A 15,865-nucleotide genomic window follows, 5' to 3' on the forward strand; every position below is an offset into this window, starting at 1 on the left:
GGAGGTGTTATCAGTGATTGAGTGATTGATAGCATTCTCTGTGTAACTGTATATACAGAGATAGCTGTCAGTCACTGATAGTTGTACACAGGGAGGTGTTATCAGTGATTGATAGCATTCTCTGTGTAAGTGTGTATATATAGATAGCTGTCAGTCACTGATAGTTGTACACGGGGAGGTGTTATCAGTGGTTGATAGTATTCTCTGTGTAAGTGTGTATACGCAGATAGCTGTTACTTGGCAGTGTAATTCTGCCTGTGGTAATAATGATAATAGCTACTGAAAAGTTACCTGTACAAGTAACCTGTACAGAACAGGAATCATGACCTATTGTTAGACCTAGTGGAGAGTGCAAAAATTGCAGGATTATATAAATTTTTAAAAATAACTAAAAAACTTGAAGATAGCATAGATTTCCGCACCACCATCAAGCTGTTTAAACTGTCCTGCTCCCTTAGGTCATCAGGCTGTAGATAACATATCCAATAACATGACTCCTAAACTGTCTGGTTCTTTTACGTCCCAGCTTTTACACAGAAGTAGGCACAGAGCTGTACTATTATCAGACTCAGCTAGAAATGTGGATTTGGCCACAATCCTGTCTAAATCTTGTTTTAATTACGGCACTGAGACAGCCAGGGGAAGCTTTCTGTAACGGTAACCGAGGGATATTTGAAGCAGCCTCAATAAGGATGTCTGTGCACGAAAAGGGGCCATACTGTTGGTGTAGATGGATGTGTAAGTAAAGGAAATTCTTAACTGGAGCCCTTTCTTGAAGTGTATTTTTCAAAAATCAGCAAAAAAATTTACGGATCAAATGATCCGCTCAGATTTCCCCAGGGTAAACAAACGAGATTCCGTGCAAATGAAATTTAATGAATGGAAGGAAGGAAGATCATGAAAAGAAAGTGAAAATGTAAAAGCACATAGGCTAAATAAACAGATAGGCGCTGCACTGGATTCCTGGAAGCTCAGTCAATGAAAGGTTAATCAGCGTCATAAGGAAAAGCTACAGTCACAAAGTTACATTTATAGGAAAGCTTTACTAATGAACCATACTTCATAAACTGCTGAGACCACACTTTATCTATAGAAAGCAAAGGGATTATTACCTACCTTGAGCCCTGTCCTCTTCTCCTCACTGCATGACCACTGTGAGGAGGAGTTTGACTAGAGAGGTAGTCAAGCTTGTGTCCTGCCACTCCATGTCTATGGGACTGACAGACACTGTAGAGTACAGGCGATAAATGATTTTACATGGATAAACCCTTTAAAGAGGATCTGTCAGCTTACCAAAATGTCTGTTACTAAATACTTATGTCCCGTGAAGTAACAATGCTGGACCATCTTTTCTTAGAACTGGGCATTGTGCCATTCCTCTGTTAAACCCCTTAAAGTACAAATAAATGTCTCTGCGTTCACTTACTCCAGGAATCAGCAACCTCCAGCTGTTTAGAAACTACAACTCCCAGAATGCTCCAGTGTCTTCTATGGGAGTTAAAAGAACAGTTCAGCATGTTTGCATGCTGGGAGTTGTAGTTTCACAGCAGCTGAAGTGCTAGGCAGTAAGGTTTGCCATGCATGGTCTAGCACGTACTTTAAAAAATAGATTAGACTTTATATTAGTTGCAGATTCCACATGGACCATACGTAACTAAGGCTAGGGCAACACGGTGACTTTGACCGAGATACATATTGTCTGGGCAAAGATTGCAATGTAATGCTTGCAACGTGCATCCCAACTAATGAATGGGGTCATGTAGTGAACCGCTGAATGGGGTCATGTAGTGAACCGCTAGATGAAGCTAACACGACACCAAAGTCACAAGAAATCCAGTACGTTTGCAACACAACCCCATTCACACTCATTCATTTGAATGCAGCAATGCTTCACTTCGATCTTTGGCAATGCAATGTGTGCTGCCCTAGCCTACCCGCTCTGGTCCCTGGCTTGTTTACTTACAGTTATGGACATGGTCACCCGCGCCCATGAAGTCAATGTCATGGGACCACTGCAGTCCTAAAGCATCAGAACAGAAAGGCCCTCAAGACAGAAAGGAAAGGCATTTGTTTTTCCACTTCACATATTTCCATGTCACTTGGGCCCACTCCCAGCTAACTTGGGAGAAAAGTCTAGCAGAGGTTACAAAGGTGATAGAACCACCAGGTTCGGGCCCCAACAGCAGGCATATCCCTGGATGCATAGGACATCAAGTAGAAAGTAAGCCAGTATTATTTCATGAATAGAGTACACAAATGAATGGTCCCGGAAAGTCTCTGCATAAAACAGCCCTGCTCATGTCCCTAATAAATCTAATTAGTAAAGTAAGTATCAATACCAATAATACACCGCAGAGATTGGGCATTCTCTAGAACAAGGATTATTCTGTTGAATGGATATGCTTTTAGCTGGATGGTGAAATCAGCGGGGCAGAAATGTGCAGTGTGGAGCTCAACCAAAATAAACAGTTCTCAAGTCCCTGGGCCAAGAGGTTGAAAGCTTACCTTCCACACATTCATTTAATGTCCCTGTTTATGTAGACTTTTATATCGCACTCCCAACAGGAAAAAGAAGCAAATATTTCAAAATGCTACTTCAAAAGACAGACGATAAAATGACATGAAGTACTGCACGTCAAGCGAACACATATTTTAACCAAAATACAGTGCCACCTTGGACCAGCAATGAAGACCTTTTCAGTAGAAATGCAAAAATATTGATAACATTGGATTTACAGAAAACTTCACTGCTTCTACAAAAGTGGGCTAACACATAAAATGACAATAAAATATGTCAATCAGATAAAACCATGAATCCCATAGTGGAGACAAAGAGGCAAAAACCCAAGGGGAGAGGTCTGACTGCTCACCAATCAGTATACCATTACATACATATCAGATGGGTAACATGAAAAACCCAGGATCATAAAGTATAAAAGTATAGTACTCAAAAATCTATAGCGTATACTAAAGTGCTAGATGCCACAAATACCACGTGTCCATAAAATATAAATGGTAATATGTGGTATATATGCAATAAATTACCAAAAAAGGGCCACTAAAGTGCTGGCAGTGTGACGATACATTACACATAACCGACCCATCAGTAGTCCTCTCCTGCTGGGATGACGTAGCCCCTATGTGCGTTTCGGTTAGGCTTTCGACTGGGGTTTGTGTCATTCCATTTATACCCAATATTTAAAGGGGATGTGCAGCGACATAATACTGATGGCTTATTCTCGACATAGATCATCAATATCAGATAGGTGGGGGTGCCAGGAGTCATGACGATCTCTTTAAAAAACTGATTGTCAGGAGTGTCAGTAGGGTGAACCTCACCAATCTGATATTGATGATCTTGAGGATAAGCCACCAATATTATACCACTGCACAACCTCTTTAAACCCCTCTAAACCTATAACTGCATCATCAGGTGTCTGACATAAGAAATACATAATGTCACGGCACAGCACACCGCTACTCCTGTTACCAGATCGTCTAATAGAGGCGGTCCCGGAAGACGGCCGCAGTAACTAGAATATCAGTCTTATTAAAAACGCAATAAAAACTACACATATAAGGTATCGCCAGTTTCATACTGACCTGTAGAATGAAAGTAACAGGTCAGGTTTATAGCAGATCGAACATCGTAAACAAAAAAAAAAAACGTAAAACTGAGGCAGAATTGCATTTTTTTTTTCAATTTCACCCCATTTGGAATTTTTTTCCCCGCTTCTTACTACATCATATGCAATATTAAATGGTGGCGTTAGAAAGTACAATTTGTCCCGCAAAAACAAGCCCTCATACAGGCTCTGGGAAGTCAGGGAGCACAAAACAAAAACGCAAAAACTAAAAAAACTCTAGGGTAGAAGGGGTCATTTTCTGATGACCTATTTCCTTTAATTTCCTCCTTTGCTGGCTTTATTCATTTTTCCAATCACATTATACACTGCTCGTATACAGTAGTGCAGATATGAGGTGCCTGGGACAGGACTGGAACTACTGCACATGTGCCTATATGAACTCCCACGGTCCAGGTCACCAGAGAGGCTAGTGTTTTTCCTATAGTGTCCAAGCACGGCCACCGCTGATCGATTACAGGGTGGTCATCACCATGGAAACAAGCAGTGTATACCGTATTTTTCGCCCCATAAGACGCACTTTTTCCCCCCAAAAAATGGGGGGGAAATGCCCCTGCGTCTTATGGGGCGAATGCTGACATTTTTGCATCGCAGGCTGCGATGTATGAGCCAGCGGGGAGGGACTGGAAGGAGGAGCTGGGGGCCGGCAATTGCGACGGGGCGGTGCAGTCACTGTACTCCGGCCCCCTCCAGTGCTGCACTATACAAATATACAATGTCTCATTCAATTAAAAGTGATTAAACATGCCCCCCCACTTTTAATATTACCGTACACACTAACAGCTTCTGTAGAATGCAGGCAGGCCAGGCGGGCGGCAGCGTAACTCCCTGATGTCACGTGCCTGCGCCGCCTACTTTGCAGGCACGTGACGTCAGTGAGTGACGCACCGGTCGCCCGGCCTGCCTGCGTTGTACAGAAGCTGTTAGGGTGTACGGTAATATTAGGAGTGAGGGGGCATGTTTAATCACTTTTAATTGAATGAGACATTTTATATTTGTATACTGCAGCACTGGAGCGGTGGGGGGGGAATTCTCTGGATGACAGTTTTATGGGGGACATCTGTGGATGGCACTGTTAAGGGGTGGGGGGGTCTGTGGATGGCACTGTTATAGGGCTGGGGGGTCTGTGGATGGCACTGTTATAGGGCTGGGGGGGGATCTGTGGATGGCACATATATAACAGTGCCATCCACAGATCCCCCATAACAGTGCCATCCACAGATCCCCCATAATAGTGCCATCCACAGATCCCCCATAATAGTGCCATCCACAGATCTCCCATAGCAGTGCCATCCACAGATCCCCCCCTGTAACAGTATCCTTCACAGATCCCCCCCATAACAGTGCATCATCCACAGATCCCCCCCATAACAGTGCATCATCCACAGATCCCCCCCATAACAGTGCGTCATCCACAGATCCCCCCATAACAGTGCATCATCCACAGATCCCCCCATAACAGTGCGTCATCCACAGATCCCCCCCATAACAGTGCGTCATCCACAGATCCCCCATAACAGTGCCATCCCCAGATCCCCCCATAACAGTGCCATCCCCAGATCCCCCCATAACAGTGCCATCCCCAGATCCCCCCATAACAGCGCCATCCCCAGATCCCCCCATAACAGCGCCATCCCCAGATCCCCCCATAACAGTGTCCTTCAAAGATCCCCCCATAACAGTGTCCTTCACAGATCCCCCCCATAACAGTGTCCTTCACAGATCCCCCCCCATAACAGTGTCCTTCACAGATCCCCCCCATAACAGTGTCCTTCACAGATCCCCCCATAACAGTGTCCTTCACAGATCCCCCATAACAGTGCCATCCACAGATCCCCAGTAATAGTGCCATCCACAGACCACCATTGGTTCCAAACCCACCAAAAGCACACCTTTTGGTTAAAAATATATTTTTTCTTATTTTCCTCCCCAAAAACCTAGGTGCGTCTTATAGGCCGGTGCGTCTTATAGGGCGAAAAATACGGTAATTTGACGGGAAAAGTGTATCCAGCCAGCAAAGGAGGCAATATGGACAATCACAATACATTAGTAAGTGCCTTGTATTAACTTTCGCTACATGATAAATGGCATTTGCTAAAGTGAGAAAACCCCTTTAAAAAAAAAAAAAGAAAAAAAAAAAAGAACTTTTGACATTTCATAGTGGCATATCAATGGTTTTCATCGGTGGTGGTCTGTTTGAGCTAATCTCTTAAACAGAGCGCTTTACTCGAAACGGGCCCTTCTACTGAACCTGTATCCTGCAGTGAGGCGAGAGTGATCCGAGTTTGCGCTTCTTCTTTTCCTAGCGATCGGTAGGGGTCCAAGCAGCTGGACCCCCAACTGACCAAAACCTGATAAAGTGGGTAAGATACATCCCTTAAGGTGTACAAGGACACTTTAAGGGAGTTAACTGCACCTTCATAAATGTAAAATCTAGACCGTTATAATGCAAGTTCAATCCAGACTCATCTAAATCGACAAAAGATATTGCACATGAGAAACTAGGACAAAGAGCGCCGTCCTCTGCTCCGCTAATGCACTGTGAGGAAGTGTATAAAGTAAGCTGAAGAGAAAGGCTACAGTGTTTATTTTACATGTAAGCTTGATTCAACACATTTGCTGGCTTTCAACCTGTAACTTGATTCATACGGCCATCCCATGGAAAATGTTAGGCAGGGAACATTTCATCCAAAATAACAAGGGGAAGAAAGTGGCAGCTGGATGCAGAGGCTCTGAATTTATACGTACAGGTAGTGATGTCCAATACAAGTGCACGTCCATGCCAACAGTCTCGTAAATGAGAAACAGTCTAATGTAATTTGTGTTTCGAACTCTGATTCATGACAGTGAACAGAAAGTTTCCAGTTTAAATTCATAAGCTGTATAGTCCTAATACTAATCATAAGTGAGCATTCACTGTGTTTCTATCCTGTGTAAGCTCAAGGCTTCGGCACAAACCTCTCCCCTGTCAAGAGAATGCTTTGCAAAAATCCTAAATGTACATTCCCTCCAGAGTAAATCAACAGATCGCTAAGTGACCGGTACCATTACATTCAGGTGAGCTAGCCCCATTGCGCTGGACATAACTGTCCGCATCCGTACATCTGTTCCGCGGTCCCGCTAAAAACATAGAACATGTCGTATTCTCTGCAGTTTTGTGGACAGGGATAGGACATTTGTAGAGGAGTTTGAAGACAAATGGTGGCATTCTTACGGACAGGATACATGTTTTTGCGGATCTGCGATATGTGCGGACTGTAAAACCTGTTGCAATGGCCAGGATTGGAGTTAAAGAGGCTGACTTGCTTTGGAGCTGATAACCCCTATTATTCTAACCTGTGCCTCTTAACAAAAAACAAAAACACTCGCCTGTCTGGGGTCCCACCGCTGCTTCGTCTGGTGACCACTGCAGCCAATCACAGGCCTCAGCGGTCACATCAGCTTGATCAATGTGTCACTACTAGGGATGAGCATATCTACTTCGGATCAAACATCCAAAGTCGATTCGCATAAAACTTCGTTCTAATACTGTACGGAACAGGAGCTTAGTACAGTATTAGAATGTATTGGCTCTGATGAGCCAGTTGGAACCGAACCAGAGTATGGGAAATGTTTTTTTACAATACAAATTAATTTATGAAGTTATTGCGCAAAGTCTCGCGAGACTTTGCTAAGCAAGAACTTCGGCTCATCGGAGCCAATACATTCTAATACTGTAAGGGGCTCCTGCTTCGTACAGTATTAGAACAAAGTTTGGATAGGAAGCAATGGCATAAGCAGATTATTCTAATATTACCTCTTCAATTTCCTTTGTTTTTGCTGCAATTGCTTTTGAGCGGTTGCCAAGTGGAGAAGTTTCATAAAGTTCTGGGTTCACAGAAATGCTTGCTTCTGGATCTGCTGTTTGATCGGCATATAATGCATATGATGTGCCAGCCTGGGAAGCAATAGTACAAGATTTTGGTAAATGAGCACATTTTACGTGTCACAATATACTACAAACAATGTAAGCTAGTGAGCGCTGCTGGAAAAGCTTGGAACCCACAAAGGATTACACGGGATGTGTCTATAATACGGAAGAGCTGGAAGATCCTGCTGCTGCTATGTCTATACCTAGGTCATTCCTGCTGCTTATGGGATTGTACTCATCTGCCTACTACTGCTGCAGATATGTATCAAAGAGTGTCATAGCGAAATAGAAACTACATGATGTATTGGGTTCATAAAATATGTACAATGTGACTGACTAGTCCAACCTGTATTTCAGTGAGAAAAATTATTTTAACAAACCCCTTATGGGCACACCTTACCCTCCTTACTGTCATGCTGAGATATGATGACCCCAATGCCTGAGAGATTCTCGTCACCCCCTTCTGTCAGGTATGACATTGCCAGGCACACTTTGTGTGGGCTCAAAGAACCATCAAACTCAATATCCGCATCCAAACTGGCTAGAACTGTACCAGTTAGGGCTGACTCACACGACCGTGTTTATTTGCAGAACGGATTCGGACCCATTCATTTCAACAGATGCGGACAGCACACAGACTTCTGTTCCACTGCCCCGCAGAAAAGAGGGAGCATGTCCTATTCTTGACAATAATTGGTTTTTCTATAGTAGGGCTTGCCGTGTTTTGCGGATCCACACTTTTACGGACTGCAAAACACATACAGTCGTCTGAATGAGACCTAATATAAAGACACTTTTACTTTTAGATGATCATATCACTGAAATACCACTGCAGCTCTCTAGACCAGGGATCGGCAACCTCTGGAACTACAACTCCTAGAATCCTCCTTTGCAGAATCCTACATGCTATCTATAATAAAACCTAACAGCAGGCTTCATGTCTTGGTCTCCACAGATGACTTTACTGCAGTCATCTCATTATCATTACAGGCAGGATTAGAATGGCAGATATCATCTACAGTATATATAGGTAACACAGGATCCAACTTTCACAATAGGTGATAATGCTGTTAGTAACAAGATGGCTGCCCCCATAATCATGTTCAGGAAATAGAATTATAAAAATAGAATCAGAAAATAAAATCAGATTAGAAAAAAAAAGGATATGCATTACTATCCGGTTTTAGCTGGCAGAAAACCACACAATACCATTACCTTTATCACTCAACACTGTCTGGGGAGATATTATTGTGGCCATGCAGGACTTCCCCTCACCGACAGAAAGAGGAAGGATAGGTAGGTTGTTGCTGATGATGAAACATGTCAAGCACATGGACAATTTAAAAGGGTTCCTTACCATTCACTTTTATAGCATATAAATTAGATATGCAAATATAATTGGTGGGGCTCCAATAGTCACCGTCCGTGGGGAAGTTGTTTCACGTGTACATTTTACATTTTGGTTTTTTCATCCCCACCTTCCAAGAGCCATAACTTTAAAGTTTTCGATTCACACAGCGATATGAGGGCTTATTTTTTGCGGGATCACTTTTATTTTTAATGGCACCATTTAACCACCTCAGCCCCCAGTGCTTAAACACCCTGAAAGACCAGGCCACTTTTTACACTTCTGACCTACACTACTTTCACCGTTTATTGCTCGGTCATGCAACTTACCACCCAAATGAATTTTACCTCCTTTTCTTCTCACTAATAGAGCTTTCATTTGGTGGTATTTCATTGCTGCTGACATTTTTACTTTTTTTGTTATTAATCGAAATTTAACGATTTTTTTTGCAAAAAAATGACATTTTTCACTTTCAGTTGTAAAATTTTGCAAAAAAAACGAGATCCATATATAAATTTTGCTCTTAATTTATTGTTCTACATGTCTTTGATAAAAAAAAAAATGTTTGGGTAAAAAAAAAAATGGTTTGGGTAAAAGTTATAGCGTTTACAAACTATGGTACAAAAATGTGAATTTCCGCTTTTTGCAGCAGCTCAGACTTTCTGAGCACCTGTCATGTTTCCTGAGGTTCTACAATGCCCAGACAGTACAAACACCCCACAAATGACCCCATTTCGGAAAGTAGACACCCTAAGGTATTCGCTGATGGGCATAGTGAGTTCATAAAACTTTTTATTTTTTGTCACAAGTTAGCGGAAAATGATTTTTTTTTTTTTTCTTACAAAGTCTCATATTCCACTAACTTGTGACAAAAAATAAAAAATTCTAGGAACTCGCCATGCCCCTCACGGAATACCTTGGGGTGTCTTCTTTCCAAAATGGGGTCACTTGTGGGGTAGTTATACTGCCCTGGCATTCTAGGGGCCCAAATGTGTGGTAAGGAGTTTGAAATCAAATTCTGTAAAAAATGGCCAGTGAAATCCGAAAGGTGCTCTTTGGAATATGGGCCCCTTTGCCCACCTAGGCTGCAAAAAAGTGTCACACATCTGGTATCTCCGTATTCAGGAGAAGTTGGGGAATGTGTTTTGGGGTGTCATTTTACATATACCCATGCTGGGTGAGAGAAATATCTTGTCAAAAGACAACTTTTACCATTTTTGTATACAAAGTTGGCATTTGACCAAGATATTTATCTCACCCAGCATGGGTATATGTAAAATGACACCCCAAAACACATTCCCCAACTTCTCCTGAATACGGAGATACCACATGTGTGACACTTTTTTGCAGCCTAGGTGGGCAAAGGGGCCCATATTCCAAAGAGCACCTTTCGGATTTCACTGGTCATTTTTTACAGAATTTGATTTCAAACTACTTACCACACATTTGGGCCCCTAGAATGCCAGGGCAGTATAACTACCCCACAAGTGACCCCATTTTGGAAAGAAGACACCCCAAGGTATTCCGTGAGGGGCATGGCGAGTTCCTAGAATTTTTTGTCACAAGTTAGTGGAATATGAGACTTTGTAAGAAAAAAAAAATAAAAAATCATCATTTTCCACTAACTTGTGACAAAAAATAAAAAATTTTAGGAACTCGCCATGCCCCTCACGGAATACCTTGGGGTGTCTTCTTTTCAAAATGGGGTCACTTGGGGGGTAGTTATACTGCCCTGGCATTTTCCAGGGGCCCTAATGTGTGGTAAGTAGGTAAATGACCTGTGAAATCCTAAAGGTGCTCTTTGGAATGTGGGCCCCTTTGCCCACCTAGGCTGCAAAAAAGTGTCACACATGTGGTATCTCCGCACTCAGGAGAAGTTGGGGAATGTGTTTTGGGGTGTCATTTTACATATACCCATGCTGGGTGAGAGAAATATCTTGGCAAAAGACAACTTTTCCCATTTTTTTATACAAAGTTGGCATTTGACCAAGATATTTCTCTCACCCAGCATGGGTATATGTAAAATGACACCCCAAAACACATTCCCCAACTTCTCCTGAGTACGGCGATACCACATGTGTGACACATTTTTAGACATTTGGATACCAGACTTCTTCTCACGCTTTGGGGCCCCTAGAATGCCAGGGCAGTATAAATACCCCACATGTGACCCCATTTTGGAAAGAAGACACCCCAAGGTATTCAATGAGGGGCATGGCGAGTTCATAGAATTTTTTTTTTTTTTGGCACAAGTTAGCGGAAATTTATATTTTTTATTTTTTTCTCACAAAGTCTCCCTTTCCGCTAACTTGGGACAAAAATTTAAATCTTTCATGGACTCAATATGCCCCTCACGGAATACCTGGGGGTGTCTTCTTTCCGAAATGGGGTCACATGTGGGGTATTTATACTGCCCTGGCATTCTAGGGGCCCTAAAGCGTGAGAAGAAGTCTGGAATATAAATGTCTAAAAAATTTTACGCATTTGGATTCCGTGAGGGGTATGGTGAGTTCATGTGAGATTTTATTTTTTGACACAAGTTAGTGGAATATGAGACTTTGTAAGAAAAAAAATAAATAATTCCGCTAACTTGGGCCAAAAAAATGTCTGAATAGAGCCTTACAGAGGGGTGATCAATGACAGGGGGGTGATCAATGACAGGGGGGGGGTGATCAATGACAGGGGGGGGGTGATCAATGACAGGGGGGGGTGATCAGAGAGTCTATATGGGGTGATCACCCCCCGTCATTGATCACCCCCTGTAAGGCTCCATTCAGATGTCCGTATGTGTTTTGCGGATCCGATCCATGTATCCGTGGATCCGTAAAAATCATACGGACATCTGAATGCAGCCTGACAGGGGGGTGATCAATGACATGGGGGTGATCAGGGAGTCTATATGGGGTGATCACCCCCCTGGAAGGCTCCAGGGAGACGCCTGTATGTGTTTTGCGGATCCGATCCATCTATCAGTGGATCCGTAAAAATCATGCGGACATCTGAATGGAGCTTTACAGGGGGTTGATCAATGACAGGGGGGTAATCAATGACAGGGGGGTGATCAGGGAGTCTATATGGGGTGATCACCACAGTCATTGATCACGCCCCTGTAAGGCTTCATTCAGACGTCCGGATGCGTTTTGCGGATCCGATACATCTATCAGTGGATCCGTAAAAATCATGCGGACATCTGAATGGAGCTTTACAGGGGGTTGATCAATGACAGGGGGGTAATCAATGACAGGGGGTGATCAGGGAGTCTATATGGGGTGATCACCACAGTCATTGATCACGCCCCTGTAAGGCTCCATTCAGACGTCCGTATGCGTTTTGCGGATCCGATCCATCTATCAGTGGATCAGTAAAAATCATGCGGACATCTGAATGGAGCTTTACAGGGGTGTGATCAATGACGGGGGGTAATCAATGACAGGGGGGTGATCAGGGAGTCTATATGGGGTGATCACCACAGTCATTGATCACGCCCCTGTAAGGCTCCATTCAGACGTCCGTATGCGTTTTGCGGATCCGATCCATCTATCAGTGGATCCGTAAAAATCATGCGGACATCTGAATGGAGCTTTACAGGGGGTTGATCAATGACAGGGGTGTAATCAATGACAGGCGGGTGATCAGGGAGTCTATATGGGGTGATCACCTCCGTCATTGATCACTCCCCTGTAAGGCTGCATTCAGACGTCCGTATGTGTTTTGCGGATCCGATCCATCTATCAGTGGATCCGTAAAATTCATACGGACCTCTGAATGCAGCCTTACAGGGGGTTATCAATGACAGGGGGGTGATCAATGACAGGGGGGTGATCAGGGAGTCTATATGGGGTGATCAGGGGTTAATAAGTGACAGGGGGGGGGGGTGTAGTGTAGTGGTGCTTGGTGCAACATATTACTGAGCTACCTGTGTCCTCTGGTGGTCGATCCAAACAAAGGGGACCACCAGAGGACCAGGTAGCAGGTATATTAGACGCTGTTATCAAAACAGCGTCTAATATACTTGTTAGGGGTTAAAAAAAACACATCTCCAGCCTGCCAGCGAACGATCGCCGCTGGCAGGCTGGAGATCAACTCTCTTACCTTCCGTTCCTGTGAGCGCGCGCGCCTGTGTGCGCGCGTTCACAGGAAATCTCGCGTCTCGCGAGATGACGCGTATATGCGTGATTGTGCGCAGCGCTGCCACCTCCGGAACGCGAATCTGCGTTAGGCGGTCCGGAGGTGGTTAATTTACTATAGCTTATATTGGAAATTGTGAAAATAGTTGTTTTGGTTTTTGTGTTTGCAGCGTTCACTACACGCTAAAAACTTGACAGCCTTATTCTGCGGTTCGCCACGATTAGGACAATGCCAAATTGATATACTTAACTACATAAAAAAAGAAAATAAAAATCTTTATTATTTTTTTTTTTCTTTGCATTGCCATATGCTGACAGCCATAACTTTTTTATTTTTCCATCTACATAGCTGTATGAGGGATAATTTATTTGCAGGGAGGGGCGTAGGTTATTTTTTTGTACCATTTTGGGGTACATAAGACTTTTTGATCACTCTTTATTCAATTTGTTTAGCGCAACATGACCAAAAAACAGCAAACCGGCTATTTTTTCCGTTACATTGTTCACTGCGCACAATAAATATTGTTCGAACATTTTCAGTTATTTTTTATTGTTTATTTTTATATGTAAAATTGGGAGAGGAGTGATTTGAATTAGTATTTTTTATATCTTCAAAAACATTTAGAATGCCTTTCAGAAGGCACAGAATTGGGATAACATTATGACAGCTCTGTCATTCTCTTGACAGGCCGAGATAAAGATACCTGCAGAAGAGGACATTGCACTTATCAGTGTAATGTCTGATGTTCGAACTCAACCAACTTCCCTCTCTGGTTGGAGTGACTGGTCTGACTGAGAAAGTTAAGTGAGTTTGCTGTGATAAAAATCCAAAGAAAGGGGGAAGGTAAGAGCCAGGACAGGAAGTAGAATACATGGAGTGACTTCAAAAAATTATATTAAAAAAACCATACACCTGTCTTGTTTAAAAATTACATATTCACATATTGACTGTCAATATGTGCTAAATAATGGGCTAAAAAATAAATTTTTGATGGCAGTGTCCCTTTAAATTATGAGACCAAGCAACTTGAATAAAGCGCCTATAGTTTTGTAATTCCCCACAATGGCACGTGAATGATGAGAAAATAACTTCATAAAAGATAAGAAGTACCTTTACAAGTTCTTCTGTTGCATCCGGCAAGTTGCTTTCAGAAACCTTGTCAATTTTCTCAGAAACCCATTTGGAAGCAACTTCAATAAAAGTACTTTCCACCAGACGACTTCCTTTATCAATTTCTACAGTCTGTGAAAATCAAATCAGTTACTTTATGAAGTGACGGATAAATGAGTTCCCATTTGTAAGGATTTGTCAAAACTTGTTGACAGATTAACTATTTGCATGTCTTACATAGGTCCTGTAGAGGTGACTTCACAACTACAGTACCTTTTTGTAAACTTTGACTGTTGTAGCTGAGACGGTCAAACATTCTATCACAGCATAGTCCTACAAAACCTTTTTAGTCTCAATGTTTAAAGAGCAGATTATTTTGGATGATCTAGAATGCTATAAGTAGAATGCCTTGGCGTTAGCTGTTCTTCATTAAAAAGGTGATGTCATGCAGTCATTTCCATAGAAAAAGGGTGATGTCATGCAGCCATTGACATAGAACAAGGGTGATGTCATGCAATCATTTGCATAAAACAAGGGTGATGTCATAGTCATTAGCATAGAACAAGGAAGAAGCTCCTGAATGGAGACAATAAAAGGGTGATAACATGGGTACAATACAAGGAGGCAATACATGGGCGATATCCCACTAGCAAAATTGTCTTGATGAAGTACCTTTGCTGGAGGAATGCCTACTGAGCTTGATGGAGATGCATCTTTAGATGACCTTAAACCATGTGGGCCAGGTCTCTCTTTACCTGAGATACAAAGATGTAAAAGACAAAGCCACATTACAGTGGTGCTACAGTATATAACATCAAAATATATTATTCAAAGCAAGAGTTTATTCTTCTTTCCTAAAATACAGTGACAGCATGCAATTTTTAGCTCTTTAATTCTAGCTTGTATTGTTATTGTTTTACTAAATAAAACCTACATGTGAGACCTAAATATCTATAGGGCAACCATCTTGCCAGAGCTACTATTAACACCATGCTTTACATCGGCAACATGGACTGGACCATAGGAGCCTGTGGTCTAGAAATAACTCATTTGGGGTCATTTATCAAACTGGTTGTAAAGTAGAACTGGCTTAGTTGCCCATAGCAACCAATCAGATTCCACCTTTCAAAAATGAAAGGTGGAATCTGATTGGTTGCGATGGCAACTAAGCCAGTTCTACTTTACACCAGTTTAATAAATGACCACAACTGACTTCTATGGAACAGTGTTCTAGGAATGTTCTGTGAAGAGGTCTCCTCAGGATATAGGCCATCAATATCTGATCAGCGGGGTCAGACACCCCACTGAACAGTTGTTAAGCGCCAGTAGTCGCTGCAGAAACTTCACAACTTCATCTATTGTGTAGTGGACGGAGCTGGGAACCCAACCAATCAAATATTTATGGACTATCCTAAGGAGAGGCCATCAATATCAAGGTACTGGAAAACACCTTGAAAAGTTAAGAAAGACCTTACTGGGCATATGGACGTGGGTTGTCTCATGAAGACAACCCCTGTGAGATCAAGTCCAAGTATTGTGAAGGAAACACATTAAAAAGCTGCAACAACACTATTTAAAATACATTTTTTTTTATCATTCACTGGTAATAAAAAAGTGGTGACAATGACAGAGGATTCTGAAAATGTTAGTTTGTTTAAAGTAGTAACATTTGCAAAGACAGGTGCACTCTGCGGTCTTACTAAACCCTCAAACTGATGTTAAAAT

The 15,865-nt window shown here is 42.4% G+C and overlaps 1 protein-coding gene across 2 annotated transcripts in view; it reads right to left on the reverse strand.

Annotated features, from left to right (window-relative positions):
- Positions 1 to 15,865, reverse strand: part of PPHLN1 (periphilin 1) — a 112,001-nt gene that overhangs the window by 27,087 nt on the left and 69,049 nt on the right. For both annotated transcript variants that reach the window (XM_040410835.1, XM_040410843.1), the window contains exons 7-9: positions 14,813 to 14,895; positions 14,141 to 14,272; positions 7,441 to 7,581 (exon numbers count right to left, since the gene is read on the reverse strand). In XM_040410835.1, coding sequence (XP_040266769.1) covers positions 7,441 to 7,581; positions 14,141 to 14,272; positions 14,813 to 14,895 — 356 coding nt within the window. The remainder of the gene's footprint in view (positions 1 to 7,440; positions 7,582 to 14,140; positions 14,273 to 14,812; positions 14,896 to 15,865) is intronic.

Source organism: Bufo bufo, chromosome 1, assembly GCF_905171765.1.
Source record: "Bufo bufo chromosome 1, aBufBuf1.1, whole genome shotgun sequence".
Classification (NCBI taxonomy): domain Eukaryota; kingdom Metazoa; phylum Chordata; class Amphibia; order Anura; family Bufonidae; genus Bufo; species Bufo bufo.